The 24,809-nt window shown below is 38.9% G+C and overlaps 2 protein-coding genes across 2 annotated transcripts in view; one reads left to right on the top strand and one right to left on the bottom strand.

Moving 5' to 3' along the window:
* Positions 1-1,967, bottom strand: part of tpd52 (tumor protein D52) — a 25,545-nt gene extending 23,578 nt beyond the window's left edge. The window contains exon 1 of the mRNA XM_015379644.1: positions 1,845-1,967. Coding sequence (XP_015235130.1) covers positions 1,845-1,863 — 19 coding nt within the window. The 5' untranslated portion in view covers positions 1,864-1,967. The remainder of the gene's footprint in view (positions 1-1,844) is intronic.
* A 2,410-nt stretch (positions 1,968-4,377) lies between these two features.
* zbtb10 (zinc finger and BTB domain containing 10) overlaps positions 4,378-24,809 on the top strand; it is a 26,238-nt gene continuing 5,806 nt past the window's right edge. The window contains exons 1-4 of the mRNA XM_015379632.1: positions 4,378-5,295; positions 12,552-13,584; positions 18,742-18,807; positions 23,248-23,423. Coding sequence (XP_015235118.1) covers positions 4,639-5,295; positions 12,552-13,584; positions 18,742-18,807; positions 23,248-23,423 — 1,932 coding nt within the window. The 5' untranslated portion in view covers positions 4,378-4,638. The remainder of the gene's footprint in view (positions 5,296-12,551; positions 13,585-18,741; positions 18,808-23,247; positions 23,424-24,809) is intronic.

The following is a 24,809-nucleotide window of genomic DNA, read 5'->3' as shown; positions in this document are numbered from 1 at the left end:
AGAAGGAGGTCCTGATTGGACCCTTGTTCATCTTCCCACTGCATGTGAATCACAAACATAAGTGTGCAGAACCTCCTTTTAAAGGAATTACAACAAAGAAATAATTAAGATCATCTGACTCACATACAATAGAGGGAAAGGAGGCTCTTAGAAACCAACCAGAGTTAACTGATCTTAGTCTTGCTTAAACCTGAAAACCCCTCTTCAATTAATCTGCAAAGACACAAGGCTTCATCTGAAATACTAAAACATTTTTTTTTAAAGAAGACTACATGTGGAGAAAAATTGAACGGCTTAATGTAGAGAGGTCTAGAGATCAGCTTGTTTTTTTAACCCACAGTAAACACACCACACCCAAATAGCATTGGAACAAAACAAAAAAAAAATCAAAGCCAAAAAATGATAAAAGATTCAAAAGCCTTTCATCAAAAATAAAAACAAAACTATAAAACATATAGGTATCCAATCTATAGAAGCAAATCATGTTTTTAATGATAGGCAGGCATAGCCAACAATTTTTAACAAAAATACTTCAAAAAAAGCCAAATTGATCTAACTTTTGAATTCAGGAAAAATTTAGGAAGCCGACCTGCAGTGTCCATAAAAAAAGTTCCTCTAAACCAGAGAAACCCTGATTTTTACTCCAGCACTTTTTTGTGGGACCTTATTAAAAAAATGCTTTATATTTCAAAAAAGTAAAGAATAAACCACTGCCAATTTTGAAATTAGCAATGATTTTTATTATTGCTGTACAATTAAGCAACCGTTGTCTTCTTCTAATGTGAATTTTGGCTCAGAATTTGAAATTAAACAAGACAGAAGGATATTCAGGAGAGCATCACTGCACCGTACATACCAGACCACAAGAAGCTAGAGTGAATTACTGGATGCCTGATAGTAGACCTCAACCTTCAGGTCTGTTGCAACAACAGTGTAAATTTACAAAAAAAGGGAACAACCACATTTAAAGTGATGCAGCAACAGAGAGGAAGAACAATTATTTCCTTTTGTTGGCTGCTACACTTGTTAAATTACAGTCTTTTTTATACTTAAACTGTTGATTCTAATCATAAAGATCACAAGACTTTGAAAAAAATACAGAACAAACAGCTTCACATTATTGAAATGATTCATTTTACAACTCTTGACCAACCTATGTAATCCCCTCTAATCAGCTGATCAGGTTTACAATGCTATTTTCTGCAGATATTTAATACTGACTATGATTAATGACTAATGATTCTCATGGGTGGAGAGGTTTAAGTTTATTTGAATATCTAAATGATGCAGAAATATTAAAAGGAGGAAAAATCTTGCAGGAAAAAATCTCTCAGCCCTCCTTGCTTGAACCCAAAACAATTGTTTTCAACAGGAGAGCTTTCCTTAAACAGACCCTGTACTGACATTTACACAAGGTAGCAGTCAAACAGGTGTGACTACTTCCTCCGACTCTTAACTTTTCATTTTATTGCAATAGCTGTTTATTTTCTACTTTTTAGCCCGTGTCAATCATATTTCCGTATTTAAATATAAACATTGAACACATCACGTTTATGTTTTGGCTTAAAGTAATACTTCTGACATTTATATTAGACTTCCGTATTAATTGTTTTTTTTCAGTTGACACTTTAAAAAAAGAGTCGCAGTTTAAAATCCTTAAAGTCTTTCTGTTGTTACTTTAACGTGAATAAATAAACATTACCTAACATATGTTCTCCTACGACGCGATTCAACCTGAGAGCAAACTTTTTTAGCTAGTTTGAGAAATTTAAAGTTACAACAAGCAGCTTAAAAAGTCTAATAACAATACTAAAAGAGCGGGTTAAATGTGATAAATGGTTTACCTTTCTCTTCGCCCTCCATTGCGCGACTGACAGATGTTTTGCTCGTTTTTTAAGTCCAGGGTGTGCAGGTTGTCAGTTTGACTACGGAAGGTCTTCCTGTTCTGTCCTCGTGTTGCCAGGCTGCCCGCCGTACGGGGTGGGGTTGGATGGTGACGTCAGCACGCAGGAGTGTAAACAAATCAACGCACGTGGGTTTGGTTTTTAGACTGTCAACTGCGCAACAAGTGTGTGTGAAATCAGTTTTTGAGCAACTTTTGCGTTGTATTTCATAAACGTACTTAAAATATACATATTAAGTATATATCAAACAATTTAAGCATCAAATATTACATTTTGCATGGTTAAGATCTTAAAAAAAAAAGTACATTTGTTCAAAGAGTAGATTTATTTTTGGAAAAAATTTGCTGTGAATTTTCTGGTACCTACAGTTTTTTACAGGGATTTTATTTTTGAGTGTTCTTTTTTTCTACTTTGCATAGAATAATTACACAAAGCTATCAGGGAACTGTGTTCCTTTGCCAGTCATCTTCTGAAGTTTCACAATGCTTACCAGGAACTTATTGGTAATAGGCTGTTTGAGGAAAGGTGTATTGGCACTGAAATGGTTCATTCAGGACACTTTCGTGAAATTTTATTTTCTAGGAATTTGGTGCTTACTAAGATTATAATATAGAGCTATTTATCCTCACTGTTAACAGATGACATCATCCTCAAAATAATATAATTAAAAATTATTATTGTATCCAGAAACTAAGTTAATTCCTTTCTTGTTCACATAATGTGCCTTAAAATAAAAACAACAGATGAGCCATAAGCAGAACCATTATCAAGCATTACACCTGAAGGCGTATACATTGGAAGAGAAAGGCTAATGTCAAATAGCACCCCCTCCTGGACATTTTGATCTGTCAAGAATTCCTTACTTTATGCTCACAGAATATTCTCAAAACTAATTGTACAATTACTCTGATTAGATAAATTTATTTTATCGTTACTTTCATCTTTGTGTAAAAAGTTAGAAGTCAAATTGTTCTCATTCCATTTGATTTAAAGTCAAAGTTATGTTGTAAAGTACATAAATCATTATTCATCATACATGAAAAGCAATAAGACAAATATTTATTTAGGTATTATACTTTAGACAAAGCAGATTGGTCATGATTAGACAATTTTTTTTCCAAAGTGAGGACTGGAACAGAAACATAGACATATTACAGCAACTGAAGATGTGTGGGTTGGTACTAGGCTTTACTGTAAGTGACCTAAACTCCCTGTGTGTGTTTGTGTGAATCAGTAAGTTTTAAATGTTAAAAAGCTTCAAAATGGCTTTAGTTCCATTAGTATTTTCACTAATGATCTTGGAAAATCCCATTAAGATTTAGATTCTTTTCCAGTACGACCAGAATGGATTCCATCATATCAAGACTCCTATCATGAAATCTGAGAAAACATCTTTTTAACAGTATCTATTAAATGCAGGTGTACCAGATATTTAGAAAGTGCATTTACGTTTTAAATACATCATATATATATATATATATATATATATATATATATATATATATATATATATATATATGTATATATATATATATATCGTTATCCTTCATTAATATTTTATTATATATTTTTACCAAATTGCTGAATTTGTTAACCATATGAAGGTGTATATAGTCCCTAATTATATATTATCTGCATAGATGATTTGCATATGTTTTATTTTTAGGTGGAGGCTTAAAAAGGCACACTGACTTTTCTCATTTCTCGTTTAACTTATTTTTTTTGGGTATTCCATGTATTCTTTTGTCCAAAATAAACTAAACTATCCTTTATGATAATACCATTGATATAGCATTATAATTGTATTGTTATCATTATTATCATTATATCTAAACATTATTTTAAATACAGGGACATAATCCTTCTTTTGTTAATAATTAGTAGAAGTCATTAAATATAGCAATAAATAGATCAAATTTCTATTATATGTTTGTTAAACTGAACTTAAATCTCTTTGGACTTTGATCAGCAATATATGTTTATCAATATATTTCACTATAATAAAATTTTGGGCTGAAAGTCGGTCAACTTTTTTCATGTTTGGATTGATTAGTGTCATTAACTGTAAAAAAATAATAATAATAATAATAATTTAAATCATAATCACCCCATCATAATAATATATATATATCCAATGATGATTATCCCATGGAGATTACATTAATTAAAAATGCAAATGTAAACATTTTCATTGATATTATTTACAGTTCTACAGTAATGTATTGCTTTGGAAATCATATGACCACTGTGGTCACAATGCTTTAAACATGGGCTAAAGAGGGGCGCACTTGTTGGCATTTATAGGAGCGAAAACAAGTAAATAAAAAAAAAAAAAGAGAGAAGCACGCGGAAAATGGGTGCAGCCTTAAAATACAAAGGACCCCTTGCAGATCAGCAGCACCCCCATCTCTCTTTAAAGCCGTCCCCCTTCCTCCTCAGCCCCCCCCGCACTGGTCGAGGTGCATTGTGGGGAGGAAGTCGTTGCCATTCGACCTCTGCGGGGCCTGCGCGGACGCAGCTAGAACCCTGAAATTCATTATGCGTTTAAAACCTTTATTTATTTCCGCATAACCTACATACTCTCACCGGGAGAGCCAGGCGGAGAAAACAAACGACGGCGGGGCCATCTCTTTCGGGGAAAGACATCGCTTTTAAATACACTGTTTATTCGTTGTAGGGTAGGAACTGTAAAAAAAAAAGTGAAGATAGTAATATATTTAAAGAAGGAAAAAAAATGTCCGGTGAGAGGAATCGCAGGTCTTTAGCTTTCCGAGGAGGTGGATCAGCTGGGTTAACGGGTTCCAGCGGCATCGGTGGGGGGAACTGTAACAGCTGGGAGGCCCCGGCCTGTCAAGACCGACATTTTAACGGGAATAGGCTGGATCAAGAGGAGGACAGGGATCTGGGGACGAAGGGACCGTCGCAGAAGAGAGTGGAGGGGTCTGTGAGCGACAGCACGGAGCCCGAAGCTGAGGAGGAAGAGGACCCGGAAGGGGGCAGCTTGGCAGCCGGGGACGATCGTGACGGGGACAACGGGTTTAGGGAGGGGAATAGCTTGACAGCCGGGAACGGTCCCACCAACAACCCCGAAGAAGGACAAGAGTCTCGGAGCGTTGCGAGGGGAGCCGAGACCGCTTCCAGGAAATCTGGGGTAGAGATGAGACCACAGACGCTGCTTCAGAAACACTCAATGTTCAACGCTTCGTGGTTGCAAGATTTCCCATGGCTCAAATTCTGCCAAGAGACCGGACTCATGTCTTGTTCTTGGTGCCACAACATTGCCACTAAAAACAGCGACGAGCTCGTCAAAGGGACCCGAAACTACAAGCGGGCCTTGCTGCTGAGACATCACCTGTCTTCCGAGCACGGGAGAAATGACCCCACCAAACAGGTAACATTAGCTGCCTCCGCTTCCGTTTACCTACCGAACATGAAATACCTGTCAGACAACTGTCAAACTCTGTATTCGGTATCAATTTGATCGATACAGTTTGTAAAGTAAAAACCTAACGCGAAAATAGGCTTTTACATAAGCTTCCCAATCCCTTCCCTTGCTAATTGTTTAGCTTTTTTAGCTTAGCTTTCAGCTAGCTTAGCTTTCTAGCCGCCTAGGCGTTACTGTGTAGCTAAAGGTAGATGGTCATTAACGGTGGCGAGGTGCTCCAACGACAGAAAATCACTTGTAAATGGTTTAAAATATATATATTACTGTTTAAAATGCAACTTCTTCGTTTAAAATGTAAGAAAAGTTGCACCTGCTCTTGTTTTCCACCTGCTACACCACAGGTTGAAGGCATCGCAGTATATGTAGTGATAATAAAAAATAATAATGTGATAATTGTGTCTTATAGAATTAAGTATTGTTTTATTGGCATTTTTCTTGAATGCTGGTTTGCTTAGAGGTCAAGCAATGGCAAGAGCTCGACCCTGACAGCCTTTGGGGAGCCGCACCCCTCACCCAGCCCCTCCGCCCCTTATGCTAACTCCCCTGCCTTGCAGTCACTGGTGACCTTTGCTGCATTTCTTCCTCCTCCAGCCTCCTCCTACTTCTCCCTTTAGGGAGCTAAATTAGAGGCATTGTGCGAGAATGACCCCCCAAAATCCATAGATGGTGTCACTTGCAAGGCTGAACAAGAGGAGGGGAGTAAATCATACTGGCCAGAGCCTGACAGCTTGCTTTACCCAGAGGCCACTTTACAATAGGGAGGAATCAGTGAAATAGATGTTAGTAATCTAGTAGCACAGCATCACCAGTCATCTGCTATACTACTGCATTTTCTTTCCTCTCTATACAAGTGATGATGGCATAAAATATGCACTGGTTAAATTCTTTTTTCAAGCTACCAAATACCATTTTTTAAAGACTTAAAGTACAACAAGTTTATATAAACAAACACATTTTCATAGACAAATGTCAAAGTGCCTCGCAACAGTTTGAACTTCTGCTGTAGATAAAAAAAACAATAACAAACATTTAGGATCAATCAAGGGGAAATTTTCATGCTGATTGGTGCATCATTAGTAAACATGTAATAACAGCATCAATTGACCCAGATCTTTAATTTTTATTCTTTAACATTTAAATCTATGCTAGAGACTTGAATTTTCCATTTGGTTGGTCAAATAAATATTAGTTAAGCAAAGTAGTAATGAGTCTGGGTCATTTTGTTTTGTTAGTTGGAGCCCAAACTTCATAACAAGGGTTGCATATTTAATATTTTTAATTTTATTTTTTTGCTTTGAATTTTCACAAATTCTAGACATAGCTATAAAAGTAGCTAGAATGTGATGTAAAAGTCGTCTTTTGTCTAAAAACTGTTTTACATGTTGTTTTAGTTTGCTTCTCAGCCCAGTTTAAGAAATGAGGATGGACCCATGTTAAGCCATAATATTTCCCCACAATGTACTATGAATGGAAAAAAAGACCCACATCTTAAAAGTCCCATGTACAGGTAAACATGATCAGTACTGAACACCAACCAGCTTACATAGAAGATATGCTCATCTTTTGAGGGTAATCCTCCTGATGTGTTAGCTATATGCTAACTGACTTTGAGATTTCTTCCTTTTTATGTCAGGCTATAAAGATTAGTTAGTCACCCTAAGATTGAAAGAAGGAGACATTTATTGTCAGTATCCTCATACTAAATGCAGCTAACTGGAAAAAAAAAAAGCTGAGCCTCTTTTATAGTTTAAGTATTTAATTGCTGATATGCATGAGGTCTCTTTATTGGTTTCTTAATTTTATTATAGCAGAGGCAGCACACCGACAGTCAATTTTCTTCGACCTCTTATAAGCAAGCTCTTTGCTGCTCTGTTTGAAACGTTGATTCACCTATCAGTGCCCATATTTACTGTTCCTTCAACATGATCATGTAGTGCCTCATGCTCTGACAATGGCCTGAGCTGTCAGGAGAATTAAGATCAGGGTCTTATTTGACTCTAATTTGTGAGCAGAGAGGATTTCACTACTACATTTAGTTCCCTTCCTTTGTACACGCAGTCCCTAATCAGAATTACTTAAAGTCATCCGCTAACTTGTACACATCCCTAATTGGTAAGGAGAGCAGTAAGAGTGGATTAGGGGCTTGGTGTGGCTTTTCCCTAGCAACAGGGACCCCAGACACAACTACAGAATCTCCTGAACAACTAAGTCCTGGTTCTGCATTTAATTTGTGTAATTCAACTCTTATTGCCTTGAAGTTATTAACGATCTATTACTAATTTGCGTTGTATTTATTTGTTTTTGAGTATGATAAGTTGGACAGCATTGTGGAGCAGCATATTAAAGGCGAATTATAGCGTTATGAGACCACGTCTTGTTCTCTTCACTCATTCCTGATGTTAGTCAGGCCTCGGCTGCATTTGTTAAAGCTAACTCGATTAGCCTCGGTGCACCCAGGCAGCTGTAGTAAATGTGGGTATCTTTGGGGGGAAAAAAGGGACTGTTGTTCTTAATTCTTCCTATGCTGCTACTGTTTTGAAAGGTTAAGCAAGGGCAAAAGTAGACCCCTTGCTTTTCTGAAATCAAATATAATTTGAATATTTTTACCTAAATATTTAGAAAGCCATCATTGGTTTGATGTGTTATTGTTTGCTATTGTTTCCTCTAAAGAGTAATAAAGTGTGTACAAAGTTGCATAGAGCCCTGTGTTATTAAGGCCTGTTACTTTAATTCAATAACCCAACCTGTTCTTTAACCATGTTTCTGTTAGCCTCTCTAATCATCCCAACCCTTTTTTAAAGCAATTTTATGCATTTCATTTTGTTTTGTTCTAACACACGGCTCATAAGATATGCTCTGTGCAGATTAGATTAAAAACTGTTTTTATATTTTAACAAACCTCACTTTTTTTTGCTGGTCTTGATGTTAGTGAGATAAGATCACTGCAGTTAATTCTCAGAAAGGAAATTCAGATATTTTCGGAATTGTTAAGTCATATTCACACACCCTAAATTTGGTTATGACAAACACTTACTCATAATGAGGCCAGTCTCCCCAAATGGAGAAGAAGACGCATCCGCCTTAGCGTGGTGCCTAGCAGATAGATGGGATGTTTATTGGGGGCCACAGGTCAGGGGTGCTTGGGTGGGGTGAACCCAGAGGGAGAATTCCTCCTGTTAAAAAGTCCCTTTCTTGTGGCACCCCCCCACCACCACCGCTCTTTAGCATTGTCAGGATTCAGGGAGACACTCGGTGCAGCCCTCCCACACCTTGGGCCAAATGCACACAGCGATATTGTTCTAGCATCTAGGGAACAGACGGGTCGGGTGAGAAGGGTGGAGGGGGGGTCTGAGCGAGCATGAGCAGGCATAGCGAAGGATGCAGTAGAATTAGTGGAGTGGTGAAGATGGCCTCAGGGCTGGGCTAGTCATGGGACGGGATGTATGGGTGGTGGGGGTACGAGTGTTCAAATAGAGGCTGATGTGTGTGTTAAAGGTACACAAAGGTGGCTCCTGTGGGTCTTTATGTTTCAGGCAGACAAGAGTTGTGTCACATGATTGTGTTCATGGTGTGTCTAAAAGTTTCTAATCTATCTGTTGGGCTTCGTGGTTTGTTTGGGTTTGCTGTCTGCTTTCTTGAAGTAGAAGTGAACTTCTTTGAGTGTTGGTTCTGTGGTGCTGAGCTTACGTTTAAGGCCATCTTGAGTCAGTTAATGCACCTGTAAATAACCAGCTTTTTAGCAGCATATAACTGATAAAAAAAAAAAAATCAACTTTGACATAGATAAAAAGTATTCATCTTGCCCAGCTTCTTGCATCTCGGTTTCTGTATTTTTTATTTTTTATTAGTCCAAATTTTCTATCTTTGTTGCTTAAAGACTTGGCCACGTCTCCATTGGCAGAGGTAGATTTGGTCCCAGCATTCTCTCTCAGTTTCCAGCATCTGCTGCACAGGGTTCATCTCCTGCTTTCTGTAAGCTCTCAGCTCATACGTGGCACATCTGGAGAAGGGATGCTGGCGCTGATGCTGAAGCAACTTATCCAGCACCAGGATAGTTACAGAGGCTGTAGGACATTACAGTAGCTTAAGGTGTAAAAAAAAAAAAAAAAAAAAGATTATTTTTTCCCCTGCTGCTTCAGAATTTCGATGAGAGGTAAAACCTGTTCATAGCAGATTTAATGCAGTCTCTAATTTCTCTTTAAGAGCTAGAATTACAAATGAAATATTTTATCTTTATCCAGCCATCCTAGTGTTTCGGGAGCAGAGGCAAATGATTTTTGTAGTTAAAATGATGGTTCCATTTTGATCTAAGCATAGACAACAGGGGAAGGGTTTAATAGATTTCATTTATTCTGTATGGAGCATTTAATATTGGCATTCAGTATTGCTTTAAACATCCGCTTCTATTTTTATCCATCCCTGAGGTTTTTACCCTGCATGTGATTCAACACAAATAATACTTTTATAGTAATTGTTTGGATTAAAGTCATCTTGAAAATAATAAATCTTAGCACCCAGCTTTGCAGGCCTTCATTTGAAAATGCTGAATGTATCAGGTTTCTATATGTCTGCTAACATTTCCATATTCAGCCTTTTTTGTGTGAGGATGGGTATTTTAGACTCAATATTTTCACAAAGGTTTGTGGTTTTATGTATCTTCTCGCCCAATAAAAATGCGTTTCCCCCCATCTCTCTTATGTTCATTGTTTCTATCCTACTTCTTCCCATTTGTGTTTCTTTACCCGTGTGGCAGTGGCAGTCCGTCTCCCACCGGCGTGACATAAGTATTACAGATTTGTCGGCGAATACATTTTAAAAAGGCTTCTGTATCTCTACTACCTCAAGATAACTTTTTAAATACACCCTGTATTGTAAATGCTTAACTTTTACTCCTCTTACCACAGTAATAACTTCTTCACCGAAGAGTTGTCTTTGCTTTTATCCGATAGCCTTCGGATATGGTGCTTTTACTGATCCGATTTTTGAGCCAGTTCTATTAACCAGCCGATCTCTCAGTTCACCATGCATATATATTCAACTGTAGTACTCGACAGGATGACTGCATCCCTCCAGAGGCTTTGATGTGTAGATCATGGAATAATTTTTCATCCTCCCTGTTCAACCTCTCAGACTCGCCCACATGCACCAGGGCTCCTTTTTTGCATTTGTCAGTAGGAGCTGCAGTGTAATAAGAGAGTTGAGTGCCAAGCCTTTTTACAAAGGCCCACAGTGAGTGAACAATAAGCCTCGGGGAGAGCACAAGCCATTGTGAATGCTAAAATGGGGTGACCCAACAACTCCTTCTCTATCACGCTGGCTTTCTGTCCCCCTATGCTTCAATCGTTCTTCTCTGCCTGTTATCAAAAAGCTCAGGTTTTCGCCTCTCTGAATCACTGCCCTTTAGCGCGTGTCGGTTATCTGCGCACCAACAGTTTCTCATTTCTCTCTCTTCGCCTACTACTTTCTTTTTAACTTTTTTTTTTTTAGAAATGTTAATCCCACAAACCTTTGCACATATATCTGTAGTCTCTAATAGTTTGTCTTTGCATTCTTTCTTTCATCCGCTCAGCCACCCAACCTCCACTCACATCATCCTTCCCTCATCCTGACTCTCATTTTATTCTATCCCATCTCTGCATCTCTCCCCCCCCCCTCCAGCTGTGGCAGAGGCCGATAAGCTCCCCCCCCCTCCCCTCCATACAGCCCTCTGTGCCCAGGCTGCCCTGGACAAGAGCTGCAGTGTGGATGGAGTGTGGGTGGTGGGTAGGTGGGGGCTGGGTGGGGACCTCTGAGAAATGGATTTAATCTGAATTACGAGGGCCCAAAACCCCAGCTGTGTGTACGTGTGGGCAGCTTGATTTTTTTTTGTTTTTTTTTTCCCTGTGCGTGTGCATGCAAGCAATGGTTGTGGGTGGGGACAAAAATGCAAGGCCAGAGCAATGTGAATTATTCTGGATTAGGACATCTGCTGTGCAATTCGAAAATGAGCCAGAGATCTATGTTTCGCTTGTGTGTATTATGTAGGAAAAACCAAAAAAAAAGGAAAACAAACAAACCCTCCCCCCATGTGTCCTTCTGTTTAAAAAAAGCTTTCTATTGTTGTAAAAGCACTTAAGGATTCACTACAACCCAACCTTTGTGGGTTATAATGATGCGGTGTATTTAGGAAGCATATCATGCTGGCTATTTACCCCAGCGCCACTCATCTACCCATTAATCCTGCTGTATGAATGCCAGGATGAGTTTGATGTGTTACAGGTTAGGTCTTTACCAGCTTTTCTCCCATGTTTCTGTTTTAAAACAGTTGTTAGACCTCCTCCTAAATGAATCATATCAGGCCTTATCAATTCTTCTTAACTCAACCTGGAAAAAAAGCTTTTCAGGAGTCAAACGTCTATTGAAAAGTATCCAAGAAAGCCGATCTTTGTTATCACTTTAACCCCGATCTCTGATTTCAATCGCAAAATCAAGCAAGTTTGAACATGTTCACTGCCTTTTTTTGGGAAAGGTTTTAAAATATTTATTTAAGCATAAATACCTGAAAGACATGAAGGAAAAAAAATACAAGTTAAACTGTTAGATAACTTCTTAATGAAGGCATGTATTTTCTTCTTTTTTTTTTTTTTTTTATCTTGTGCTCTGAGGTTAAAGTTTGTTTGAGGAAACGATTTGATTATACGGCTGTTTACGGCCAAGCCTTAAAGTAATGTCTTTCGTTGCCTCATTCCTACCTGCCCCCCTCTTAACTGTAGCCTGTTGAACCTGTTTCACCTCTTTAAGGCAGGTGCAGTGGTGTCGGATAGGGAGCCAAGGGGATGTGTGTGCATATTTCCAGTGTATGTAAACAGACTGATAAAACCTGTTTCTGTCTCTATATTTCTGCAAGATGTTAATTCGGGTTTAATAATACTGTTGAATATGATGCATACTGAGATGACGAGATAAAATTATAAAAAAAAATGTTGGGTGAATATGAATTAATCCTCCCTATTTTTTTATGTTAATTCTAGATGTCTCTGCTGTCTTTAAATGTATATTATGGAACGCTGTGAGTGGCTGTTTCAGGTGTATTTTTGTTGTTAAATTGTAGTTTTAGTTTTCTTTGATATTTTGTAAAAAAAAAAAAAAAAAAAAAAAACTGTTGCTTTTTAAACAAAATTACTCCACTAATGTTTTCCTTTCTTCCCCCTCTCTGCTATAAGGAGACTGTGAGACCATCCGACAACACCAGCCCCTCCACTAACTGCTCAGAGGACGACTATCGCAACAAGCCCAACGAAAACTCCTACTGTTACCAGCTTCTGCAAGAGTTGGACAAACAGCGTAAAAGTGGCATCCTCTGTGATGTCAACATAGTCGTCTCAGGCCAGGTGTTCCGCGCACACAAGAACATCCTGGTGGCGGGCAGCCGCTACTTCAAAACTCTCTACTGTCTGACCAAGAGCGAGGCGCAGGACCAAGCCACTGTCACACACCTTGACATTGCTGCCGTGCAGGGCTTCTCCGTCATCCTCGACTTTCTCTACTCGGGAAATTTGCTGCTCACAAGCCAAAATGCCATTGAGGTGATGACTGTTGCGAGTTACCTCCAGATGACGGAGGTTGTTCAGTCGTGCAGGGCTTTTATAAAGGATGCCCTGAATATTAGCATTAAGCAAGAGGCTCCTGATTCGGTGGTGGTGGACTACAACAAGAGGCAAACGGTGGCCAAAGATGGACAGAAAGGGCTGGACCGCAAACCATCCAACTTTTGGGCCACGAGTATCCTTTCAAAGCTATCAATCAAGGCGAGCAGCAACCAGGGCAAGGATGCAATTGATGAAGATGATGTGAACAGTAGGGTGAAGGAGGAGACCAGCGACGTGGAGGTGACGGCGGCTGGGGGCGAGGGCTGTGCCCTTGTGACCCCTGGGGCCTCCGGGAACTGGACCCACCACAACGACACCTCATCTGATTCTGCAGAGACCAACGACATCCGGGCGACGAGTAACCAGACGCAGGTCTTCGTCTGGAACGAGCCGGTCGCGGGGGGCACCGCGGCAGCACCCACCGGGATGAAGCGAGAGGCGACGGATGCTGCCGCGGGAAGTGGGCGGAGGAAAAAACAGACCACCACAAGGCGATTCGTCTACAACTTCCAGCCAGAGCCTGAAGAGGGATTCGATGAGGGGATGTTCATCCAGCCACCGGCCTCCTATCCCAGAGAGGACTTCTCCTCACTCTCAGAAAATGCTGGTAAGGATGAACATTCTTGTTTTGTGTGAACTCTGATCAACACATAACATGAGTGGGGCATTTCTGTTTCACACAGTATGAACCGTACGCCATTAAGCCATAATATTGTGATTACGCGTCTAATAACGAGTAGGTCAAAGTTTACACTGAGCCGTATGACTCCACTGGGTCACTGGGTGGTGTCTGGCATCAAGTTGTTCTCAGAACGAGAAATCCTTCAAGTTAGAATCTGAGAAATAAAACAAAGTTTTAACAAAATTCGAAGAAATATAAAAGCATCTTTGCTATAAATGGTATTTTAATTCTTCCTTCATCTTTCAATTCCACTTAAAAACTTGAGTTATTCTACCTATACAGCTGCTGTGGTTATGGGTCCAGTCAATGTCAGACAAAACATTGATGCTCATATTTCTTTCCATTTTTTGGCTCAGAAAATAAAGTATTCTCCAAAAAGTGAGTTAAAAATCTTGCATCTGCTTTATCAGGTCAAACTCCAACTTTCAAGATTTGTTTAAACGAAGAATAAAACACACATTGGTAAATATTTCACTCCTAAACACTCAGGATTTTATAAAATATTGGAAACAATATTGACATTAGGATCTGGGTGGTATAGAATAAAAAAAAATTAAGGAACGGTAGTTTTGCAGCTTAAAGCTCCTTAAACTACACAGCTTTATGCTCTTAGTATTCAGACATCTTTTCGTATCAATAAACAGCTTAAATGTTATCATCGAACGGCGCAGCTCTGATTGTGTATCAGTGGGCCTTGGCCTACAGCGCCCTGTTATTGGTTCACCAGTTGTTACCTTGGACTGCAGTAGGTGGATCTTTTTACTGTAGCCTGGAAACATTAAAATCACTTGCATATTTATTATATATACCTGTGAGGATGTATATATTTTGCATAGGTTTGGATTGGTCATATTTATACATCTGATCTGTGAATGAGGAGCTCTGGAAAGAGACAGCAGGAAAGGCAGGGTGTTTATTTTAATGTCCTTTGCATGTTTAAGTAGCCTCCACTACATAAGCTTCCAGTACCTAAAGATTAACAATGGCCGAGGTCACAGAAGGGTCAGAGAAGTATGTCATGCAGACTAACATTTGAGATTTGTGCCGTTTTGTGTATCTTTTTTTTTTTGTGCAGATTATACAAGAATTTCAAAAATGTTGTTAAAGGAATGAAGGGTTATAAAAGAGTCAACACATTTAGGGTATTCTCACTAAAACTGCAGGAAATTAGCCATAAAAGTCCATGTTGGGGTGCTCTACTCCTACTCTATAACACTGTGCTTCTCAAGTGTTGTGACTGATTCTGCAAAGGTGGTCAGGAATCATAATAGAACTGGTTCATGTGTCTGGCAGTGCTAACTGCCTGTTAACCTGCAGGATACCTTCCCTGTCCCATCTACTTTCTGCTATTAATGGACTTTTTTTTTTCTCCAATTATTACTTTATCTTAGCTGGATTTTATTAAATGTAACCCTGATTGTGTGATGTAATGCTGGTATGGTTCATTTTGCAGTTGCGTTGTAGTTTGGGGGAGATTTTATTGATTTGCATGACGCTGTATGTATTTTGAACGTCTGCTGAGGTTTATTTTGGTTTATTTGCCCCTCTGTATAAAATATGTTATTTAAAAGCCATGTTTTTAGTGTTTAGGCCTTTTTTTTTTGCTGATAAGATATTCTTTTTGTCATTGTACACTTATCCTTCCTTCCTATATCACTTTATCTTTATATTGGTCTGCTCATTATATCCCGCATGTACATTCAGTGCCTTTGGTAATCTCCTTGCTCAAACCGCCTCCTTCGGCCTGTCCCATTTAGCCTGTAATAATATCGCATATTAAGTGAAGTGGTATGGACAGAGGGAGGAGATGTGTGCGGCACAAAGGGTGTGTAGAAATGGAGAACTGCTTTCAGTGTGTTTGAGAGCAAAGGCCTCCCTGATGTAGGATAATGAAGGAAGCAGGGGAAACTGTTGCTCCCCCAGGCCTTCCTAAATGCACTTGAATGCTCTTAGTGCCTCCAACTCTTCCTCTGGCTCTAGTAATGCGTGTGCATGAAGAGGTCCAGTGTGTTGTATTGGTCCTACTGGAAGAGTGGGAAAGTCTTTTTTTTTAGGTTTGATAAGGTCCAAGTCATCTTTTCTTCACAAACTGTAGGTGCTAAGCTCGGTTAACTTATTTTTGTTGTTGTTGATCATTCCCCCCCCCCCAATTAAAAATTCAGACGTATAGGCTGGTAGTCAAATAAACGCCACTTGGGTTAAAATAGTGTTTGTTCCTTTATAGCATATCAATGATATTGAAAAGCTGAAAAACTCACAAGTTCATAGAGATGTGTTCCCCTAGATGGGTTTGGAAGTGATTTGTTATTGCCTTAAAAGTTCAAAAGGAGAATTGTGCAAAATTTTTTGGTTTAAATTGAAGTTGAGATTTTTTTTTTAAAGGTGCTGGAGTAAAATGATGTGTTGGTAAGGAGTTTATAGAAATGTTTTCTAAGCTGAACAGTGTCAGTTTTAGTGTAGAGACGGTCGCCTGATAGGATAAGCTGCAACACGTCGGTCGGCTCCAAGTCGCCTAGCGGGAGTAAACTTTTTAGGAACCAGCTACTCATATGAGAAACCCTGCTGAAAACTGTATACTTCTTTACATTACATCTCTTACATCTGGGGATATTATCCTCATAGGAACACTGTTAGGAATATTTTCCAAATTCACAAGATAACATCTTCCCATCACAGGGAACAGATCTACTACAGCTTTTAAACCTATTTGGAACGACACGACAAACAGTGCAAACTAGCTTTAAAAAAAGGGTGAATTTCCTTCCCCTTTTTCTTCATGTGGCACGTTTGCTTCAGACTAACCCTGCTTCAGTGTGTGCTGGTGGTTCTTGGATGCTGATAAATATGTTCCAGCTGCAGAATGCTGTTTACTAGTTTAGTTTAATCAGGCATAATATCTAATATAACCAATATTTCAGACAACAGCAGAAACAGAAATAGTTTTTTAGGATTAATAAATGAAGTGGGGAGATTTTTTGTGTGTGGTTAGATTTGGTTTTTCAGTGTTTGCCTCAACTACTTTGACTTCTAGGCACTGTTTTCTATCCTTCTACCATGTGGTCTCATTATGAAGCAGGGTTATGTTTTCCAATAGTGTAGCATTTAATTTTAAATATAAACTTGTTACCTCTTCACCACAACCGCTGACAGTAAAAATCACCCATATTCTGCTAACCCCTGCGAGTGCTGAAAAAAGAAAGCATTAATGATGCTCTTAGTAAAAATAATGTTTTCTCTTGTAAGCATCAAAAGCAGTTTGAATTTACTTGTGCACTTTGATTCAAATTATCTTTTTTTATTACATTTTTTTTTATCAAAGACTATAAAAACAACCTTCCTAGTGGAGATTATATGTGACCTGTCTGTAGCTCTGTCTTATAGGTCCCTTTTATCTCCCTTTAGTACGAAACAATTCATTTAGAATCATTTCTAAGTGGTCCTTAGGGTCTTCTTGGCAAGACAGGCTGTCAGGTTCTCTTGGAGAAGATAAATTTTACTTAGAGCAGAGCATCACCATTATTCGCTTTACGGGGATTTTTTAAAAACCGTATTAAGTTTGGACAAGATGTTGATGCCTAATCACATTAATGTGCGTGTGGTAATTCACACTTTCCCAGCATGCAAAGGGTAAATAAACTCCTGTCTGGTCTCATAAACTGTTACATGCCCTTGGTGATAAAAAGCCTAAGCTCAGTATAACTGAAGCCACTTTCCTGCTGTGGAGGACTTGTAACCCACTTAATGTTATTTTTCAACCCAATTGTCTTGTTCCATTTTCAGACATGACGTTACTTCAGAGTTCACAGTTTGTGACAGCATTTCTCTCTCTCTCCCTTTTGTTTTCAGTTGCTTAAAGGATTCATGACAGTGACATCACTGTGAGGAGGTCTAGCATCTTTTTAAATGTTAGACAGATTTTAGTCCTTTTAGCTGATGGGGAAGATTTTTCACTGAAAAGTGCCTTTTTGTTTTGCTGTATTTGCATAAGTTTAACGTCTCTGTTGCATGTTTCCGTCTGTGCCTGTGATCTCATGCTTTTGGCTTTCATTTAGCTCCAGTTTGATTTGCGCTGCTCCGTTTTCATGACTACAAGGCCTGAAAACCTTGGCGATGAAGTGTAGCTAGCAATCGATTGTATTTTGCATCTTCAGCTCTAGGGGCTTGCATCCTTAATCTGGTTATGGTGATTAGAGACCTGCAGGATTGAGAACGTCTGACATCTTTATTGATATCTTGGTGACATCAGGATATTTGTTATTCTGATGAAATCTTGTTTTTGAAGCTTTATTCTTCAACCCTACCCAAAAAAGGCAGACAATTGCTAACTAAAAACATTGTTTTAATAGACAAGTGCAGCTAAAAATGGTTTACGGGATTAAAATGTTTTTACTGTCGCTGCGCTGAGCCCACCACCAACACTTAGAACTGGGGAGTTCCTATGACTGCTCCCAACAGGACTGTTGGATTGTTTAAAGGATCGTATCTGCCCAGGCACCTAGAGCAGGTGGGCATTTGCATGAGCACCGGCCTCTAAAGTGCACACACCCATACACAATAACCCCCCACCCCCCCAGTCCCAGAGAGGTGCAAAGCTGCCAGGGGCAGTCCCTTCATTCTCTAATCCACTCTAATGCACTAGGGCTGTCCTCACTATTCCAAATATTGACCTAGGGAGCAGGAACACACGCACACACTCTCTCATAGGGGTGTGTCTTTAATGGGCTCTAAGAGCCGATGCTTTACGAAGGGTATACTCACAGATCTACAGGTGCTTACAAAAGCAGAGTGTAAGATGAGCCGGTGTGAAGGCTCTACCCTGTCATTCTCTAATTAACCCCCACCCTGCAAGAAACCTCGTTAGCTTGTTGCTGTCTTGGGAACCGCCGCTTTACATACAGTAGGCTTTATGAGTTTCTGTTTGCCTGTTTTGTTCTCTGGAACCTCCTTTGTGTCGAGCGGGGGTGGTTGGCTGCTGTGTACACAGAACATCATGAGGTGTGCATCCCCCACAGGCTCTCACCCACCTCTCATCTCTCTTTCTCCCTCCCTCCCCCCTTGTCCCCCTCCTTCCCTTTTTCCCAGAGCTGGCCAATCAGATCCAGTATAGCATCATGCAAGACTTACAGCAAGGGGAGTCCTGGGAGAATGGTAAGGTGCCAATCTCTAGAGTACAGCTTAATCTGCGAGCAAAGCTCGATTAGTAAATCCTGAAAGATTTTTGTTTAACAGATTTGATTCTCACTTTTACATCCATCTCCTTTAAACCATTAAGTCCTGTCGTAGTTAAACTGGTTTTAAAGGCGTTAATCTTAAGAAAATATCCCTCAGCTAAAAACACGGCATTATCTCAGGGGGAACATTTCCTCCAGTGCTTTGTTAGTTGACACAGCAGAGCAAACATGAACAATGAACCATGGGCCTCCTTCTGCCTCATGGTGTTCAAATAATCATACAAAGCACAGGTAAGAACCAAAATTGTCTCCGTTGTCCATGTTTTTAGAAAGTGCTTGGTGTAAAACAACCTCAAAAAGCATCAGCATTGTTTGCTAAGACAACTTTCTATTCACCTTGAAATTCAGAACCTACATCCAGACATGACATGATGTCACCCCGACTAACCGGTGCTGCAACCGAAAGGCAGAAACCGTTTGTTCATGTCGTGTGACAATGGTTCCTGTTCATCGTCTTTTCTCATCTCTTCAACATTTACAGTAAATGTGTGCTGATGGGTCTGAGATTTAATAAACTGTTAATGTTTTTGAAATCTTTGATGCTTTAGGGCAGAAGTCACGGATTATTGGACCGTGATCCGGACCCACCTGCTGGCTAATCTGGACCCAACCTGATTTGAAACATTTATAAATTACCGCATGTCCAACGACGGTGTCTAACATCACTTGCGCCGCTTCTCCTGTTAATATGGTAAAGCCGTCCGGAGCGCATGTGACCAGGCTGCACGTGACACAAATTAGCCAATGAGCTTTGTCAGTCTGGGTCACTGCGGCGAGCAACTTTTAGACACAACAGGCAAATCTGTGGCAAGCCAGGCAATGGGAAAGAAGGAGAATATGATGAGGAAAAGGAAAAGTAAGTGTGGACATCTGGAAGAACTGTGGTGAACTGGTGAAAGAAAAGTGAAATGGCGCGCTCAAAGATTATCCTGCACATTTTGAGTATGTTTAGCTCAACCTTCTGCTGTGAAGCTGGATTCCCAACCATGAACATAATCAAAAAGAAATATTCATCCAGTCGATATCTAGTCGATAATTTTTCTGATTAATAATCGGATAGCAACAGGTTTCGGAAAGTAGACTTTTACAAAATTAAACTAGGTAAAACTAGAACTTTTCCACTTTAGTTCAGGATTATTCATTGTTCATATTGACAATTTTTTTTTAATCTAAAATGCAAAAGGTTTACATTTTTTATTTTTTATTTTTATTTTTTTTACAATCTTGGTATAATTTCTGCACTAAGGGGGTTGCTCTGTCAGCTAAAGGCATGTTTTAGAGTCTCTATACTCCAGTTAACCATTAAGTGATTACTAAATTAGTCGATGGTTATTTCAATAATCGATTAATGGAATGAATTCACTGGAAAAAGGATCTAGAAATAAGTAAAAATTCTTTAAATTAAGTGTATTTAGCTTTAATTTCAGTAGGTAAATGAGATAGTTTGCCAATGGAATTAGTATTTTTACTCTTAAAATAAGATAATTAGATAATATGCACTTGAAATAAGACAATGCAATTGTGTTTTCCTATTTTAAGTGTAAATTGTCCATTGGCAAAACGTCTCTCTTACCTCTTCAATCCAAAAACAATTACAGTTATTTTAAGAAAAAAATTACTTACCTAGATTTAGATTTTTTTCCAGTGTTGTTTCAGCCCTATTATTGATATTAAGTTGTTATCCAATCCTAGTTGCACATTAAATTAAATCTCAAAAGACTGATTTGGATGCAGTTTCTTTTTAACAATGTAATTTCTGCAGGACAATTATTCAATTTGCTAGTTTAATAGACTTTATAAACAAATGGCTTATATGAATGTTAGTGAATGGGATGCTGAAGATCACAGAGAGCTGATATTTAGGGTTAAAATTATGGGGGAAAAACATATTTAATATCACCATCATCACGGTATTCAACAAGAGTGGATGCTCACACTTAGTTTACCTTTATAATAGAAAAAAAGTTAGAGACCTCCTTGGTGCAAATCTGTGATTCCTTTAAACCGGAGCTGTACATCACATTGCATTACAGTCATTCCTGCAGTGATCAGTGTGTGCAGTGCAGCTATAGCGAAGGACTGCGTGGATTAAATGCTCTTAATGCCCACAGCTGATGTATATTTTTAGTGACTGTCATGTTAGAGGTTAGAGACCAGTGGGAGCCTTGTGTAAGCATTTATAAAACGAATGGGAAAATGTGGGTTGATTATTTATTATTTAAATTCTAATCAATACCACTATAGCTACAAAAAAAATGAGAAATTATGCAAATATTAATATTTTAAAGGTCTTAACTGTCACTTTTTCATCAAAACTATTAAGTTTCTCTAAAACAAAAATTCAAAAATGATGCAGCAACAGATCATCTAGAGGGTCTACTAAAAATGAGTAGCATATCAATACTTAAATTTTGACATGATTATGATTGCAATGTCACCACTAAAGGATTCTGCATCAATAGGAATACTAGGTTGAAGTCATGTCAGACGTAGCGCTGAGTTTCATCTTGGTGTTAATTTTTTTTTTTACATTCAAGCTACAAAAAATATAACAAAGTAGAACCAGGTCAATGTAGCCCAGCTAACCAAAGACTAGCATCTATGTTAGCAGACCTGCCAGCAAGCTGGCAAACTGTGCCCAATGAGGGCGGGCGAGAACATCACTTACTTGCTCGTAGTTTATCTAGAAGCGATCACCTCTTAAGGTGATGTCCTATGTAACATTAGACTCTTACCACAAGGTGGCAGTAATGCAGAGCGTTTTAGCCAATCAGGATCAGGTTTCAGCGCTGAACAACTTTTTTTTTTTTATTGGGATCGTTTTTCTTTTTTTCTTCTTTTTTATTAATCACAAACCATTTTTTAGTTTAAGTTTTATATTGTAAGATGTTGGCAATTCACAACATTTACTCGATAAATAATGTGACTAAAATTGTAAAAACAAGAAAAGGGTTGGGACATGTTTTATTTATATAGTAAGCAATAAACATGTATAACAGAGATGGAGGGAAAATGTGTTGGGTGTCCTAAACAGTGCTGTAGTAATTTAATTTGGTTGCACTGGTAAATTATTACTTCAGTGAGAGGAATTTGTGTTATATATTAAAAAGCCAAATTACACTCTGCCAAAAGCACAAATTTCTTTTTTGTTGCTTTTTCTTATGTTGTGTTTCTGGGAGTATTGACACCCACACAAGAACAATAACCTAACCCTTGTCAGAGCGTGTCTGATACAGTACCAGCCTTGCTTGATATGTCCTTTTCCATTTTTTTAAGCACCTACACATAATATGTGTGGAGATTCATTTGTTTATCTTGGATCAAACATGTCATGGAAAAGCTTTAATAGGAATTGTGAAGATTCCTTTAATTATCATGAATCCCATTTCAGAAAAAAAAACTTCTTATAAAATCAAGGAACTCCCTCCATCTGTTAACAAGCATTGATATCAACCTTTTTCTGATCACTTATTAGCTTGATGCATGCGATAACGTAGCGAAGATAAAGCGGTTCTCTTCAAATGAAGAGCTTTAGCACCTCTTTTTAGCAGCTCCTTTTCAGCTGCGTTTCAAACCGACACACACAGGAGGAATACACAGGTGACCTGCTTCTCATCAACCATCCCCCCTCCTCGCCCCTTGGCAGGCTACCTTAACAACGCCTCTGTTTTGCTCTCTCTGGCCTAAACAAAGGGATCTGCCCTGTTACCCCCTCTCTCCCAACATGGAGACTATCACGAAAGCATTTTCAGGATCAATACAGTCCTCACTGACACGTCCCTGCAGGCTTGCTGCACATTATCTGGTTGCCTATAAAGCATGCACATTTCTCATGTTTACATTTTTATAACTTTCTTTTTGTTACAAAAAAACCCCAAAAAACCCTCATAAATTTGATGACGGAATGTCAAAATCGGAACATGAAACAAAAAGGTGTGCTTTCACATAGCATGCTTCCTCATTAGCATTAGGCGGTGGTGACTCTTTGGGTGCAGGGCACCCGTAACATAGCAACAAGAACACAGAAGGATTTATTGATTTAATTTGTGTCTTAGCAGTTTTTCAGCCGTCCATAGCTCGGACCAAATGATGTTTAATGTATGTTTTCAGTTTGTGGTTTGGTTTTGCAGTAATGGTCACCGCATTTCTACTCTCCGCTGATTAGATAAACAGGATATCAGTTCCTGATGCACCCCTCTCTCATTAGGACTACAAACTTAAAATGTAGCTTTTATGATAATAGTCCTGTTCTCTTTGTTATTGGGTTGAACAAACCTCCTGATAGTTTAAATTAAAGCATCATTTTGGAATATGCAGTCGGACTCTGGTTGATCTTCTTCTGTTTGTCTCCCTTTAGGCGAGGCCTCACACCTAGCCCTCAATAAGCTCAAGTGCCCGCACTGTAACTACATCGCCAAGCACCGCCGCACACTCAAGAGGCACCTGATCATCCACTCAGGTGTGCGCTCCTTCAGCTGCGACATCTGTGGCAAGCTGTTCACCCGCCGGGAGCACGTAAAGAGACATTCCCTGGTGAGTCTGCATACGCACACAGACACAGTCCTTTTTTTTTTTAACCAGCACTTGACGCGCGCCCTCCACGCTGCCAAACTCCACAGATTTTTGGCCCCTCTCACTTCATTCCACACCACCTTGTGTTCTGCGTCTGGCAGCTTTCCTCGAGGGAGTGAGCGCACAAGCAGTCTTATTCGACGGTTATCAGTTCTCCTCTAAACAGGGAGTAATGCAGGGTCACTCACAAAGTGGTACAAAAATGGATCGGTGCTCTTAAGCCAGAAAATAAAACTGACAGAAAAATATTAGATAATTTTTAAGACAGAACCCTTACTTCTGCTGAATTGAAATTAAACAATTGTAGCATTAGTAATGCCTGCTGCACCTCCTTGGAAACATGGAGCTTATTTCCTAGTCACATTTAAAGATTGAAAACCTATCAGGATTGGGAAATATTTCTTATAAATTCTCTTTTCCTTACCGTAGGTTGATATTAAACGCTGTCTTCTTACCAACTGAAGCCTTTATTTTGACTGAGTCTGGATGTTATGTATACAAATGCAGTGTCTATTTCTGTTTTACAACTCAAAGTTAACCAGTTTTCCAAGCTTGGATTTGTACAGAATGCCCTCATCAATGGCGTCTGCTGCAGACAAGGGTAGAAATAAGGCCGTCGATGATGTAATCTATGGGATTGAAAATATGCCAAACAGACGAACAAAAGGAGCAAACCTGGGATGCGTTTCACGAAGCAGGTTTAACAAACTCTGATTCAAATCTGCAACTCTGAATTGATCTAGCCTAATGTAGAGAACTCAGTGTTCGGTTTCACAACAGCTGCTATCAATTAGTTCAATCAATCTTAACTTGAACCACTCAGAGTTAAGCGCATGCGTAACAAGAATGAAAAGCCATTATCAATAGGCAACAGGAAGTGCCTATTTCACCTCGCTGGAACTAGAGAGTTTAATGCAGAAATGCAAAAAAATAAAATAAATGAGAATGTGTTTAGAAGAAAGAAACGGCGTTACAGCTGCAAAGAAGAAGATTGCTGCTCGAGTTAATGAGTAAGTTTATTTGAAGGGGACTATGGCAGGCCGTTTTTACATTTATTAAAAGCACTTTCCTCTCTGTTGTTCCATTTGTAGATCACTAAAATAAGATTCTTCTTGATAAAAATCACGCTCCAAACTGTAATAATATATTTTTGATAAATTAAATTTTTGTAGCAAAAACTTAATTTTAGAAAGTAAAAAAAAAAATTATACTGTTAAGAATTAAGTTTTATATATCTTTAAATGTTTACACATTTATGATATCTGAAATAAATTTTTTCATAGTCAAAATAATACAAATGCAGACTAGTAATATTAGGAATATGGAGATCTGAAATAAATTTTTTCA

This window comes from Cyprinodon variegatus, unplaced genomic scaffold (assembly GCF_000732505.1).
Source record: "Cyprinodon variegatus isolate N-32 unplaced genomic scaffold, C_variegatus-1.0 Scaffold196, whole genome shotgun sequence".
Classification (NCBI taxonomy): domain Eukaryota; kingdom Metazoa; phylum Chordata; class Actinopteri; order Cyprinodontiformes; family Cyprinodontidae; genus Cyprinodon; species Cyprinodon variegatus.
The sequence above is the reverse complement of the archived record's forward strand: the minus strand, read 5'-3'. Positions and strand labels throughout refer to the sequence as shown.